At 40.2% G+C, this 15,597-nt stretch overlaps 1 protein-coding gene across 3 annotated transcripts in view; it reads right to left on the bottom strand.

Annotated features, from left to right (window-relative positions):
* Positions 1–15,597, bottom strand: part of TAFA2 (TAFA chemokine like family member 2) — a 425,687-nt gene that overhangs the window by 122,634 nt on the left and 287,456 nt on the right. For 2 of the 3 annotated variants that reach the window (XM_045184791.3, XM_053921750.1), the window contains exon 2: positions 9,983–10,089. In XM_045184791.3, coding sequence (XP_045040726.1) covers positions 9,983–10,088 — 106 coding nt within the window. In that variant the 5' untranslated portion in view covers position 10,089. Of the gene's footprint in view, positions 1–9,982; positions 10,090–13,527; positions 13,573–15,597 lie in introns of those variants that run through there. The other variant, XM_053921751.1, reaches the window with a different exon arrangement.

Here is a 15,597-nt window from a genome sequence, read left to right as displayed (position 1 = left end):
ATGAATAGGATTTTACAATTCATTGGATTGAATATGAGTAGAGATGGCAAGAAAGAGGTCAAGGATGATTCCAAAGATTCTGCCTTCAACAGCTGGGAAGAGAGCAGAGCAAGCTATGGCGTGGGAGCATGCTGTTATGAATTCTTTCACAGCCTTCAGCATTAAACAGCAGCTGTTCTGAGAGGCCAGACAGAAAACCAGTAGGATGACGGTGTTCTCCTTTGCCTTCACCGACAGCAGGACCCAGAAGACGGTGGAAATGTCTTAGATACCAAGAAAAGAAGCCGTACCACATCTCACATTAGATGCATATACCTAGTGCCTATTGAAGCAGATTCCACAAACACTAAGAAGAAACCAGTCCGTGGAACTACCCATATTTTCAGAATGTTCGACCTACATTATAAGAACAGAATTCCAGCAGGATATACGTGTGGATGGAAAATTAGTAGCCAATATTTTCAGAGTGGAAAGATGAAAAGTTTTACATACCTCTGCATGGGAATAAAAAGTAAAAAGTAATTTGACAATATGTGTAATTATTCCTGCGACAGATATTTGTCATTTTTTCGCCAACATTTCTCTCTATATATTTCTTTCTGTATTGAAGAGGGCTGGAGCTTAGGTACTACATTCCTAAGATTCCCTTGCCAGCTGGTTGTGGTTAGATTCTGCCCATGAAGTGTGGCGACCACAAAGATGTCTGCTTAGATCTCCTGCCAAAGGATTCTGTAAAGAGCAAAGCTCACTGATGATCTCCTTTGGACCCATCACAGGGTCCCACCAAGGCCACCCCTTCCCTGGGCGGCCGCCAGTCAGTGACTGACCATGGCAGCAATACTACAGCCTGGCCTTTTTTGCCCATTATGGGATTCTCTCCAAAGGGCAACCTTTGTTCAAGGGCTCCAGATTGGCTTGGCCAAGACTTTTTCAAAACTGCTGAAGTGTGAGATTCTTCCTACTCAGCCCTCCTTCGTTCCTACTTTCTCTTCTCTCATAGGTGTCAGAGCTTCCTCATGGTCTAAAGGCTCACCCCCACCTATGGTTGCTCCCTCCCCCTTTGTATTTCAAAAGTGTTTTCCCCCAACATTTCTTGCACATTGAATTTCCTCTTGGAGTCTGTTTCTGAGAGGAAGACCATCCATTTGTTCTGGCTTCAGAAGTGCAAAGAGAAAATGATGTGGATGCCTGTGGGCCTTAGCAGTTAGCAGAGGATCTGCGGCCTCCCAAGCTCTTGCGATTTCGAAGACTTGATCCCAGGCTTCCTGCTCAGCGCAGGCAGAAGTGATTCCTAAAGCAGCAGCGGCACTTCAGCAAACTCAGCAGCAAACACAATCAGGATGGCTGGGTACCACTGCTTTTCTTTTTGCTCTTCCAGGTCTAGGGACAGTCACAGATGCATGTAGTCACCAGTGTCTGGGGAGCAGTATCGCCATTCCCCGTTTCCTCCCCCAGCCCTTGTAACACTTTTGTAACCGATTCCCTAAACTGCCCTAGTGTCATTTGCTTTTTCCTGAGTGAATGTTGAACAACACAAACTTTACCCTTTCAATCTTTTTGACCTCAAATATTCTCATTTGTGTTGAGTATATAAAGAAATTGAATATGAACACAATGTATTGATAAATTTAATTAATATTAAATGTAAACAAAAATTATTGCCCAAATGTTTTCATATTAGTATTAACATACAAAATAATCTCAAAAAAATCTCACAACAAAGATGTTTAAAACTAACTTAGGGTATGTTATTATAATGTTTTCTCATGTTCCAATTAAAATGTGTTTATGGAGAGTTTGTAGATACAGTATAAGTAAGTGACATCATTTACTGCTAATTATACTGCTAAATGGGGGAAAAATTAAAGTTGAATATGTTCTTAACATATGACCCATAAAATTTAATTCTTAAAATACACGCTGGGGAAATTTCATACACACAAATGAAAATACATGTACAATAATGTCCACAGCAACCTTGTCAATAACAATGAACTGGAAAGGCCCAGCCCTTCAACAACAAATGAGAAATATATCACCATGTGTTCATGCAATGGAATCCTATGTCACAACACGGATGAATCTCAAGAAAAAAATGTTAATGGTAAGAAGCAAATCACACTGAAAAAATGTCCACAGTAGAATTTTACTTTACCAAATTTTTTAAAAAGACAAACTGATTATCTACTGTTCAAGATAGCAAGTCAGGAAAGGGTGCCTCTGTGGATGGAGGGGCTGTAATCAGGAAGAAGCATAAAGAGCTTTGAGGGGCTGATAATACTGTATTCCTTGTCCTGGTTGTTAGTTGCACAGTTGTTTGCCTTATAATTATTCTGTTGAGTATACATACAGGTTCCATGCACTATCCTGTAAGCATGAGATATCTTAAAATAGAAGAAGAGAAGAAAAAAATCAAAATATGGAAGGATAAACTCCAGGAAACAGGAACTTTACCTGCATAACTTAAAGCAGAATCACCAGCTCAGAGCAGCACTGTCTCTCACACACATGGTCTTTCTCAATAAATGTATGAATAATTAAATAGTGAATGAACACCAAGATCCCCAATATGTTTAATATGCTCATAAATTAAAACAGAGAAAAAATATGCCCAAATGCCATCTTATTATTATGTGGAAAAATTATGGGAGACTTGATTTCTCTTCTTGATATTTCTCTTTCTTACCAAAGTGCTCAAATAAACATGTATTACTTTGAAAATTTAATAAAATGTGTTATAAAATATGTTGTTGTTAAAAGTCCAAAAAGGAGTGAGCTTACGTTATGGCCATTTTCCTTTCTCTTAGGCCATTAATCTGACTGTTTTCTTAAACAAGGTGCCTGAAACAGTGTAAATTGTAAATCAGGATTCTTAAACTTTGATGTACATCATAGTCAGCTACAAAGCAGCCCACGAGAACCTAGTGATATCCTAGCTAACGTGGATCGAAGAATTTTCACTAAGAAAACCAACATTCTGAACATGGCCCGAGTGGATCTGCCCCAGCCCCCCTCCCGGCTAACTGTGGGTTACAGTCCTTCTTCTTTTCTGCCCTCCGGTGACTTCTTCCAGCGCCAGAGCATTCTGCCCACTTAACTCCCAGTCCCCACTCAGACCTCAGCTCAATGCCCCTTCCCTAGAAGCGACTTCCTGGTCCCGCTCCATCCTTTTACAGTTTATATATCCTTATCTTGAAATTTCATCTTTGCAGCACTGCAATACCATTTAAGAGTAAACATTTGTCTGCTTACCAGGCTAATGTTTTTCCTTCCCAACTATACTGTAAGCTCCACAGGGCATGGACTGTGCTGGTTTGGTCACTGAAATGTCTCCATAACTGGACCCGAAGCCCAACACTTAACAGATAGTACGTATTTTGTTTACCCGGTAGTTGGTTAGATAAATGAGTAAATTATCAAATGAACCAACAGGCAAATGAAGAGTTATCAAAAAGATTTAAATGGCTGCTCTGTCATCCAGGCTTTGAACTAAAAATCACCTTTATTTTAAAGTGTTTTTCTCTGAAAAAAAATTCCATTTAATCAAAAGTTGCAACTCAAATTAGTAATTACTTTGTATGAAAATGAGGAGAACAGATATTCAATCTCAGCTAATCAAAATAAGGTTTTCTTCGTTTCCTCTTTGTGTATAACTCTCACCTGTTCATGTCTTACACCCTAAATACCGATCCTTTTCCAACCCAAATATCCAAGGATGGCCCCTGATTTTTAGATTTATTTTGGATACGATGAGTAAAGGAAGAAAAGGCAAGAGAACATATCAGCCTTCTAAGATTAATGACAATATTGTTCTATTGAGAACTTGGAGTCCTAGACCAAAATGTTTCCTCTCTGATCCCCAGAATCGGAAGCTGGGCCTGATATAATTGCTTCCAAGGAGGAAATGCTGCTTATCCTCTCTGCCCAGCTGGCACACCGCTCTGAGTTCATCACCATCCCTCCAACACGCCCAGCTCAAAACAATTGTGAGAATTCAGGGCCAAATTTCTGTGGTGTTTCGTTTGAACAGTACACTAATTCATCTGTGTGGGGTGTTTTTAGCTCCTGAAGCTCAGAAGATTATATTAAGGAGGTGACATTTTCTGGTTTTTAGATGTATTAGTCTTCAAATCCAAATGCTCTCGATTTCTACAAGTGTTTCCACATCATGTTTAAAAATCGGAATGACACAATTCTGCACTGTTGCTCTTGAGAGCACAATGCTGATGCACCGGTGTTTTGAAGAGCTATTTATTCCGTTCCTTCACCTCCTACAGGCACCGGTCCTGTAATTACCCAATCTCTTACCTCTCGTCCTTACATGCCCTGTTCTGTTCACACCGCCCTTCTTGCCATGTCTCATTGTCTGCAAGAAGGCTCCTGCTTGAAAGCATTCATACTTCTTGCTGCTCTGCCTGGACCGTCCTTGTCCCAAATATATTTACAATGAGCTCAACTGAAAATTTTGTCTTACTCAAAGTCTTTATTTAAAATTAAAATCCCTCCTGAACACTTCTTATCCCTCTTTATTCCTTCATTTTTTTTCCACAGCATACATACTGTACAACTTATTTTTCTCTTTGGTATCTATCTTCACACCTCTAGGACAAAAACACCATAAAGACAAAAATTTTTGCCTCTTTTATGTTCTACTATACTCTCGGCCCTTATTGTAGATACTTAAAAATTATTGAGGAAAATAATTTTTCCAGTCTAAAGTATTTCTGTAAAAACTACCAACAGATCCTATGAGTCTAAGAGTACTGCTTCCCAGCAAGGGGCTGCTTTGACCAGGGGAAAGAGTGAGTGAGAGCCCGCTGGACAGGAAGAAGCTACACCTGCTGCTGGTCAGCCCCACAGACAGAGAGAGAAAAAAGGAGGTAGATATTGATGAGGTAAAGGACCCTGAAGATCATGAAGAAGAGGGTAGCTGCCATGCACTGGGCTGGGGAGGAAGGTCCCAGGCTCACGAATGGTCCATTGGTCATCTTTTGGCATCGCCATGACTAACTGTAAGTGTGTATGTGTAAGTGCAGTAACCACACCAAAGAGCACGGTAGTCCAGGGATCAGAACCCTCAGTTATGCCATCTGCGTAAAACATCAGGCAAGCCTCCTCGGTGAGCAGAAGTGTGCCAGCTGAGGGAAAGGGGAATCAAAATGACTAGGGATGTGGACAGATGATGAGTATTAGGAATGGCCCTCATACAACTGCACTAGTGGGGACTTTTCCTCAGGTACATTTTTTTTCTTTGAAATTACAACCAACCAGGATCTTGGATAAGCTTGGGCTGAATGGAGTGAACTTAGGTGAGAAACAAGCACATCTGAGGTGCACAAGGAATAGACTACCATGGAATACGGGCCAGTTCATTACCAGGATCCTTTTTATCAGCCGTGCACCTTTCTTCCACTTGCCGGGAATGTTAGCAGATTAAAATTCACAGCTCCTCCCTTGTTTGGAGACTCACTCTCTGCTAAAGAGTAGCCACTTGCCTGGAGGCTCCTCTGCACCATGGGTAATAGATCCACAGCCAATGATAAAGGGACACAAGGGTAGAAGAAGCTGCCCATTTCACCTCAAGGAGAGACTAGTTCTGTGGAGCGATTCCTGTTTCAGAGCCTCCCCAGGACCTGGCCAGGCTGTTCTCCAGCTGAGACTCTGTTTGTGCTTAGCTTTTGTCTCCTGCTGTATGCTGCTGCCCACGGTCTCCTCCTGAAAGCACTCTTTCAATAAACAACATAAAAAGGAACGGCTGACTAGGTTCTGCTCCTAGAGAACCTCACCTAAGGCACATGGCATTTATTTGCAAATCCTCTCTGGAAGAATGCAGCCTAAGCTCAGGCCTTTAAAATTCTCACCAATATAATTACAATATACATTAGCTCACAGAATTTTTAAAAATCACAAACTCTGAAGTAAAGTATCATAAGTGAGATTTGCCAGGAAGAAAATGCAAAAATTTCATAAAATAAATCAACAAATGAAATTATACATATTTTGTACAGTGTCTATCATATTATTATATATACAATGTATATAACAATATCTATATAATGTATAAAAAGAGGAAATGAAAACATGAGAACAAAAATATGTCAATAGCCAACTCATTTTACAAGAAAAACTAATTTTAGTAGCATATAATGGATAAAATTAAAATTCATATGGATTAAAAACAGATTAATCCCAAGAGAACACAGAATTAGTATGGTGGAAAGAAGGTCTGGATAAATATCCCAGAAAAAAGTTGAGAGAGACTTGAAGGTAGGAAATATAAAGGCTGAAATACATAGAGAACAGAAAAAGAAAGCTGGCATACACCTAAGTTCATGAAAGACACCAATCTATGGGTTCAGGAGCTCAGCTGATCCCAAAGAGTATAAATAAAAAGAAATTCACAACTAGACTTATATCATGTTTTATGGAGCAAGACTGCCCAGACTTGATTCCTGCCCCCAGTAGTTAGGGAACCTGGGACAGATGATTTAAACTTTCTTTGCCAACACTTCTGATCTGTGACATGGGTTTAATTATAATAGCACCTACCTCACAGATTGTTATGAGGGTTAAGTGAGTTGATATCTGCAAAACTGTTAGAATAAAGCTGTTAAGTTTTATTACTGATCTTTACTACTTTTATCTCAAATGCTCACACAAGGTGCTCTGGATCAGAGACAGATTCCTTATTAATTATTTCACAATTTAAGAAAAAGTGAATGGCCTCCCTTGCCCTAAGCCTTACCCATGATGAAAACTAGGCCAGGTGTCCTACACAAGTAGCTGAATACTTTACAGGGTAGTGTCAGAGAACAATGGAATTTTTCCACTTACATGCCAGAGAAAGAGAGAGTCGCTCTCCTCTGAAAGGAGAAAACAATCTGTTGCTCCTTTGAGATGGGATGGAAAGGATACCAGGTCTCACTCTGACCTTGTGGAATAAAGTACATCTTTCCAAGAACCAGATAAAGCCCATGCGTCTTCAAGGCCGGGATTTCTATACCTAGGCAGTTAGTCCCCCAACCTTTCTGGCACCTTGAGAACGTAACCTAGAGGCCTGATCCAGTCTGCAACCAGTTAGCCCTCATGGGGAGATGAGTTTTATTCTCCTTTTGAATCAGAACAATTAATTATACAAATTACTATAGATCTAACCACATGGTATTTGTAAAGACTCAGGAGGCTGGGGCTTTCTACAACAGCACTGAGAAGTCCAGGAAAGTTTCACTTCTGCACAAGTGACTGGTATGTATTACTAAGTATAAGTTAAGTGTTTTTATATAAATAAAAATAAAATTAATATCATAAAGGTCAGAGCAAAGAGTAATGACATACAAGAAGATTCAAGTGAGAGAATCAATAAACACAAAAGTTGGTCCTTCGAAAACTAATGCAATTAGCCAACTCTGGGGAGATGACTCAGGAAGAAAAGATAAAACACAAAAGCACTACTCAGACGGAAGAAGGAGACGTAACTGCAGAGACAGCAGGTGACAAAGAGAGTAAGAAAATACTGTGGACAACTCGGTAGGTCCTACCATTTGGAAAACCATTTGGCCTAACCTGGTAAGACGGAATACCTGCGCACCCCGTGACCCTGCAATTTTGCTCCTCAGAATGTGTTCTTGAGAGACCCTCGTACCGTGAGCACCAGGAGACAAGTACAGGAATGTTCATGGAAACACTGTTCATCATGACCAGTGAATGGGACACATGATGTTTCCACACCAGAGAACAAACGCAGAAATTGTGGTGACTCATACAACAGAATATGGAGCAATAATTTTTTAGATTAATAAACTACAGCCACATGCCATCAACTATAATAAATATCACAAATATGTCATTGGGCCAAATAGAAAAATAGATTGTAATGCTATTATGGAAATTAAATAACAACCAAAATTAAGCAATTTGCCATTTTGGAGATATATATGTACATGGTAAAATTTTAAACAAAAGCAAAGAAATTATCATCACAAACTCTAGAAGAGTGATTACCCGGGGCAAGGAGGCCGAGAAATGAAGGCAGAGTGGCATGTATGGCCAGGGTCACAAGTATGGGAAATGCTACATTTCTCAGCTGGGCGGTGAGCACACCAGCGTTCATTTTACCAATGTGCCCCGAAATGCACGTATGCATTACATTTATTACTAAATGCAAAATAGTTTAAACAAAGAGAGACATTTTGTATTAAAAGTACAAAGGAAAGAAAGGAAGAGCGGAAGGAGGAAAAGGGGAAGGTGTGGAGAAATCTTTCCTAAAATCTTCATCCAAAATATCAGCGGCAGGGAAGAAATGAAACGCCAGAACAGCACCCAATTCTACCTTGTGTAACAGCGTTTGGCACTCTAAGTAGGTTTTCTGAGACAATGTGTAATCTCCTGTGTTCAAGAAGTCTCTTCTTGGCAAAAAGTCAAAAAAGATCTTAGTTTCGGAGTTAGCATAGACCATAACACAATTTAAATTTTTTTCAAAAGTAGCTGTAAAAATTGTATGTAATATTCACCATGGGGCAGTTTTCATGCACAATTCTCTCAGAGACCTCATCACTTGGCTCTGGGGATGAATCGCATCCTTTTTCACAAACCCTTGCTTCACAAGGCTGACGCCCACAGTTACTGTGAGTCTCCCCATCTTCTCTCAATGGTTGTTTTAAGCTGGGATGAGGCACTAAAGTGACCATCCCTCGGGATAGTACCGGTGACATGTCTTCTCTTGTTAAGCCCAAGGCCTGGGGCCTGGGCCCCACGGTTTTCCATTCTTTCTAAAAGGTGAGTATTGAACACTACTTCAAGTTTTTAAGTTTGGTTCATTGTTGTCAATTTAGAATAACGTCCTATTCAACATCTCTTTAATTTTACACTAATAGCATTTAGTAAAGAGAATTTAAAAGTTTGATTTGTGGATCATTGTAGAGTAACAAAGAACAGAAAATTCTAAAATTTATAATGAAAGCAGAGGGACAGAAACAGAACAATGAAATATGAAGGACCTCTTTCTAAAACTCATTCTGAGAAAGATGCCGCTCTGGCTTAAACACAGGGGGAAATGATTATGTCTGATAGGTGTCCCTCCTTCACCCCACATCTTCCTCTCCCCGGCGTTAATGTTCCACGGAATGCTAATTAAATGCACATGTGTAACTAATTTCAGGGTTCCAGAACTCAAGGCAGTCTTAACCACCCTTTCACCCCAAAATAAAATAAGTAAGCTGCTAGCCTCTAGAATTTTTGGAAGACTGAGAATTGAGCTGTAAAATCATATTTCACAGAAACATCTAAATTGACACCCCAGGTTGTAAATATACGATTATGTGGGGACAGTCCAGAAATAGCCGCATTTAACTCATTTGGAAGGAGGCGGTTATTCATTACGAGTGCTATGCTCAGGAAAGAGAGCAGACAGGGCACAATTTTGAGCTGTCGAGTTGACAACATGTGTACAGCCAATATCCTCGCTCTGTCCTGTGGCAGAATGGCGCCTGCTAACCGTCACACAAGGTGCAGAGCCCAAACGGTGGTTACAGACGTACGCTGGCACGAAGAAATGTGATTTACAAAAGGCCCTGAAGGAAAATTTCCATGTACACATATTATTAAGATACACATCATTAAAGATGCTTTCATTACCAGGATGACGGCAATCTGAAACTCATCTTTATTACATGTCAACTTGACATTTTAACATCACTATCTTTAAAATGTAAATGACAGGAGAAAGTCAGAGTCACAATTCCATACTCTTTGAAAACTATTTGCAGAAATGGCAATTATACTGGAAACATTTAAATAATCATGCTTCCCCTATCAAAGCCACATTAAGGATAACTATCTCTGCATTTTTACTTAAAGAGAATCACTGGTGGGGGCAGGGGGTGCACGTCTAGTGAAACAGATACCCGAGTAAAGGCGGAACACAATAACCCGTGTTGAAGAGAGTCACCGTCTACAGATAGCTGAGAAAGAAAACAGAGCTTACCTTTATGATGGTTTGAACTGGAGACAACTTTCCCCCACAAGGTTACAATGAATATTATTATTAGCAGTTTTCCTTTTGTTGCTTTCTGTAAGTATCTCTTACTCATCCTGCAAAAATAAATAAATAAAATCCTAAGTGCGTGAAACGACAGGTTTTCCATTATAATTTTGCTACATTGAAAGCTTTGCATGATGCCCTAACCCATTTAACCCCTGGAAATTGCATTTCTTATATTTAAAATGCTGTTCACTGTACATAAATTATGAAGAGAAAAAAAATAATGAAAGGTTTCCAAAGTACTTTCATATGATGCAAGAGATAAAAGAGTTTCTCCCTCAGTCAGTCTTCATTCACCTAATAAGAGCTTAAATCAGTTGGGAAGGATTACTATTTTTCTCTCCATACACATAAATAGAAATTTAACTTATTCACAAAAATCCAAGGCACAGTTATTTGAATAACCTTTAAATAGTGACATTTTACTTTCTTTCTAAAGAGTCCTTCCTCAATGCCAAGTCAAATGATCAGGTTAAGTAGTTTAGATAAAATGAGATGAATTTCTACACAGAATAAAGTCCTTCAAATCTATTATTCCTAACATGGTTTGAAAATCACTTGGTACAACATCACTATCACCGGAGGTACACAGGGGCTTTAATACCGTTGGACTCCACTGTGCTGTACTTAACAGAAGGAGGAGAAAAATGGAAAAGCAGATGGAAAAATACCAACTTAACACTTTCAAGTGGAGCCCACAAAACTCGGGAAAGCAATGTTATAATAAAATAATAGCCACTTATAATAGAAGTTCAAGACCTACTCTCTCTAGCACTTTATGGAATATCATTTCAATTGCTCTTTAGAACAAAGTGGGGATGTGGGTATATCTGTCCCCATTTCACAGATGATGAAATTTGGAAATTTGCCTGAGGTAACACTTAACAACTGAATAAAAATTCAAACCCAGAATTGCCTACTACTAAAATCCTTACATTTCTACATTGCTACGAGGTAAGCAAAATTAATATAAAATATAATTATTCTACATGTGTCTTTGAGGGAGATAAAAAATATGTCCATCACTCAGTGCCTTCTCAGATTCATTCTTGCTTGACCTACAGATTCTTGCCTTGGTTCTACTGTGAGCAAGACCGTAAGGTCACTTCCCAACCTCGCCTGATTGCTCCTCAGCTCTCTAAGTTAGCTTTTTCCTCACACCTTCGTTTCCAGTGATTCCAACTCCAAAAACACGACTCAGGGGTAGTAATGATGGCTATACAATTTCGAAAAGGAGTCTTTCATACTGACAAATGCATGAAAAAATAAATTAGATTATGCATATTTAATATTAATAATATATGCTAGCGTTTCTTAGCCCAGGGAAGTTACGCGCACTCATTCAAATGTTGATAAACAACATAGTATGATTAAGAATGCAGACCCACTCCTGAGTCTGGCTGTCTGGATTTGAGTCCAGGCCTTACACGCTTCTAGTTGTGAGGTCTTGTGTGGGTTCTGGATCTCCTGCTTCAGTTTCTTCTTCTGCAATGTGGAATCAAAATGCCTGACCCACAGGTTGCATGCATAAGGGATCAGTGACTCTGAGATTAGAGAGTGTTCAGTCATTGGGGTGTTATGTTCACCCCTTGAGTGCATGAGAGGACAGTCCGTTTATGTGATGAAGGAAGGAAGTGTCAGTGGCATCAACAGCTGGAAGTCCTCTGTGGACCTTACCCTAGTGACATGTCAAGACATACAAAGGTAGGTACCCCTTTGTATGTACGTAAAAGGTCAAGGGGTGCCTGACCTTTTAGATTGGATTGTTTGGTTTAAAATCAGGCTCCCTGTCTACTGACTATATAACTTTGGACAACTTATTTAAAAACTCAGAATATTTTTGTTGTCGTTAAAATGGGGATAATAATAATACCTACCTCATAGTATGAAGACTAAGTATGATAATTCATGTAAAGGGTTTAACTCTATGCATAGAAGATAATTGTGGAGCCTAACTGTGATCATAATTTAGTTAGCCAGCTTTTCCCTAGGTGTGTCTTGTAAGACACCGGTTCCACAGAATGTTAATAAAATATCAGTGGAAAATGTAGGGGCACATATATTTGTAAAATTCTGGGTTCAACAAATTTAACCAGACTTTTTAAACAGGAGGCATATTGAGTTTTGCAGAAAACTTTCTCCCCAGAGTAATGCAGGGTACTAGTGTCCTCAGGAAGCCTCTAGAGAGAAATAATCCAGTCTAATATTCCCCCTCGGCAGACAAATGCCCGTTTTAAATCTTCCATTCTATTGCCGTTGTTTCCCCTCAGCTTTCTTCCTACTCGCTTTGTTATGAGACTCTATTTTTTCCCACATTTTTTTCAACCACCCTGCCTCCCCTTCTGCATCCAATCCCTGCACCTTCCTTGTACTACCTATCATCTGAAAGAAGGAGTGGTTTGGCAAAACTCGTCTGACAAGAAGAGCTGCTTAACATAATTCTTGGTAATAGATTTCCCATAGCAAGTGGCCTCTGCTTCAAGGTCAATGGCCATTGTATTTCCACCCCACTGTGCTCCCGCCAAATGGGATGACAAAACTGACAGCTGGTCAAACTGGCAACTACACGTATGGAAATGGAAGCACCCACAACGTCACCAGGCTGTCAAACTAAAAAAAGAAGCAGAATGAAGGTCAACACTTGGAAGTCTCTAAAGACACCTGCCTTCTTTGTCTCAAACCAACCCCATCCCTGACCAGCCAATTATCATCTTCTCTTAATACTTCCTCAGCCTCTCCTCCTAAATGTAATCACTTCTTTGCATCCCTATGGCAACACTGAAGTTCAGATCACCAACATTTCTCACAGCTACAGCCTAACTGGACTTCCTGCTGCTGATGTTGCTGTCCTCGGGCACTAAAGGCAGTGTCTGCCTTTTCATGACTATATCTGCAGCATTTAGAACTTTGTAAGCACCTGAAATTCTGTTGACTGAATGTAATGTACTGTCTATGCTGTAGCCAAATATGTAACTACTATCATGAGATACCCTTCATAAGAGTAAAACCTCCACATGATTCCCTACATTCAGAGTGGGGAAAAGGCCATAACCCTTAACAAGATATAAAAACCTGTGTGTGTGTGTGTATAAAAGGCCCTGGCTGGTGTGACTCAGTGGATTGAGTGCAGGCCTGCAAACCAAAGGGTCACAGGTTCGATTCCCAGTCAGGGCACATGCCTGGGTTGCGGGCCAGGTTCCCCACTAAGAGGCACGCGTTTGGCAACCACACACTGATGTTTTCTTCTCTTTCTCCCTCCCTTCCCCCCTCTAAAAATAAAAAATAAAATAAAATCTTTAAAAAAAAACCCCTGTATCAGGGTTAAAAAAATTGTTTTGACTCATTCTGTCTCTGATTTGACTTAAGGCCGTTCCTACCCATCACTCTATTTTAATTCTACCAAATATCCTCAGTGCTTTCCAGCATATCTCACCTTTGAAACGTATCAGCCACCCACCCCTCCCCCGTCCACTTTTCAAAATGCTCACTTGTCTCCACTGGTCAGGGTGCGGGTTAGAGTTCCTCCCACAGGATTTGACCAAAGCCATGCTGAGCACCCTTCTTTATGCACAACAGCCACTCACCACACGGTGTTATAATTTTCTATTTACTTCTCTCCATTTCCCCACTCCAGGATTCATAAAGACAGGGACTGTGCCCAATACAGTTGTGGCTACGGAGGGCCTCCAAAGTTGAGCTTATTCACTGGGAAATGAGTACCTGTCTGTGATGCCTTGGAACCAAATGTATTGTGTAGTCAATGTGAGGAGAAAGGCATACGTGTCATTCCTTTAGGGTAGAATTACAAAATGAAGAACAAGAAAAGGAATGTAAGAAAGATGTGGGAAAAGGGAGACAAGAAAGGCAAACTGGAAAAGAAAATAAGGGAGAAATCCAATCTGTAATGAGTTTTATTCTGATTTTTTAAATACCAGTCAAGCTTGAGCAAATTGAAGTATAATGGAGTGGTGGAGGATTTTTGAAAAAAGACACTATCAAAGAAGAAAGCCCAGAGGAAAAAAAGCTGAATGGCACATTTCTCCTTGACCTTGCAGGGGGCACAGGAAGAGGGGGCGTGCACTTCCATGCAGCGTGCTAACCATCAGGTCAGGTCGAAATTTCCCACCACAGTCAAGGGCCCAACGCACTTTCAGAATTGTTGCATTCATCCGTAAAAACAGCCAAATTTAAGTGAATTTTTAACAGCAAAAGCTGAGGAGAAAAGAAACAGGAAACTGAAGGATAAATACACACAGAGAAAGAAACCTTGAAATTGCTCCCCAAGCAGCAGCAGCCTGCAAGGAGCACAAGGGAAATAGGATAATTGAGAAATTGTAACCTTGGCAGTGAAGGATGTTGAAGTGAAAAGTTGTCAAAGCAGAGGACTGACAATTAAATCTCCAGACTTCCTCCCACTCTTCTGTATTATGTTTCAGTTCTACTCGCTGAGATTTAGACTTCCGGATGATTTTGAAACCCTCCCCCTCCCCACCAGTTCTAAAAGTGCATTTAATGTAAATAAACAAGAACTGAAACTCTATTATGCTACCAGAAAAATCATTTCCCCATAAAAACAGAAAGTAAGTTTAACTGGTCTAGAGAAGAGAAAGTGGAAAGGAAACGGGGGAGAAACGTACATAGAAAGGAGATAAAAGCTGGGGCTAGAATCCAACCACGTGGCCTCCCCTTGAGCTTAAGGCACTTCTTGGAAATAAAGGTCGCAAAAGGCAATATATATAAAAGTCTTTTTAGGACACTTCTCTACATTGATCTAACAGTCAGACCAACCTTATGTTAAGTACAATGGCATGCCCTGGCTAGGTAGCTTAGTTGGTTGGAGCGTCATCTCCATATGCCAAAGTTGTGGGTTCGCTCCCTGGTCAGGGCACAAGAAGTAATAAATGAATGTATAAGTGGAACAGTAAGTTCTCTCTCTCTCATCAATAAAAAATATTAATTACAATGGCATGGGTTTCAACAGCCAAAACTAGTGCAGGAACCCACCCTACTCCACTGCATAAGGTGCATTCCTTTTGTCTTCATAGGGACCAGAATGATCTTTACAAAATTTAAGTAAGATCACATGACTCTACCTCACACCTGCTTAAAATTCCAAAATTTACCTACCCACTTAAACGAGAGTAAAATATAAATTTCTTACTGGAGAAAAAGGCTCAACCTCCCTCCTCTGTGACCTCACTTCACATCCCTGTCCCGTTTGCTCTCCATTGGCCTGCCCTCTGTCCCTTGTGCCAAGCTCGATCTAGACCTTACACTAAATTTCAGCTCTGCCTTGAAGGCTCTCTCCCCACTCTTTGCATGGTGAGCTTCTGTTTGTGATCGCCTCCACGGACAGCACCTCCTGACCACCTGCCCTCCAGATTCCAAAGACACTGACCCCACCGCCTCTCTTTCTCCCAATATCCTGGAGTACTTTATTACATGAAATTACCTTATTTACATATTACACATTTAAGTGTTTGTTTTCTTTTTCTTTTTTTTTTAAGATTTTATCTATTTTTAGACAGAGGAGAAGGGAAGGAGAAAGAGAGGGAGAG

The sequence above is a fragment of the Desmodus rotundus genome, chromosome 3 (assembly GCF_022682495.2).
Source record: "Desmodus rotundus isolate HL8 chromosome 3, HLdesRot8A.1, whole genome shotgun sequence".
NCBI classification, from domain to species: domain Eukaryota; kingdom Metazoa; phylum Chordata; class Mammalia; order Chiroptera; family Phyllostomidae; genus Desmodus; species Desmodus rotundus.
Note: the sequence above shows the minus strand (reverse complement) of the source record. Positions and strands in the feature narration are given on the sequence as shown.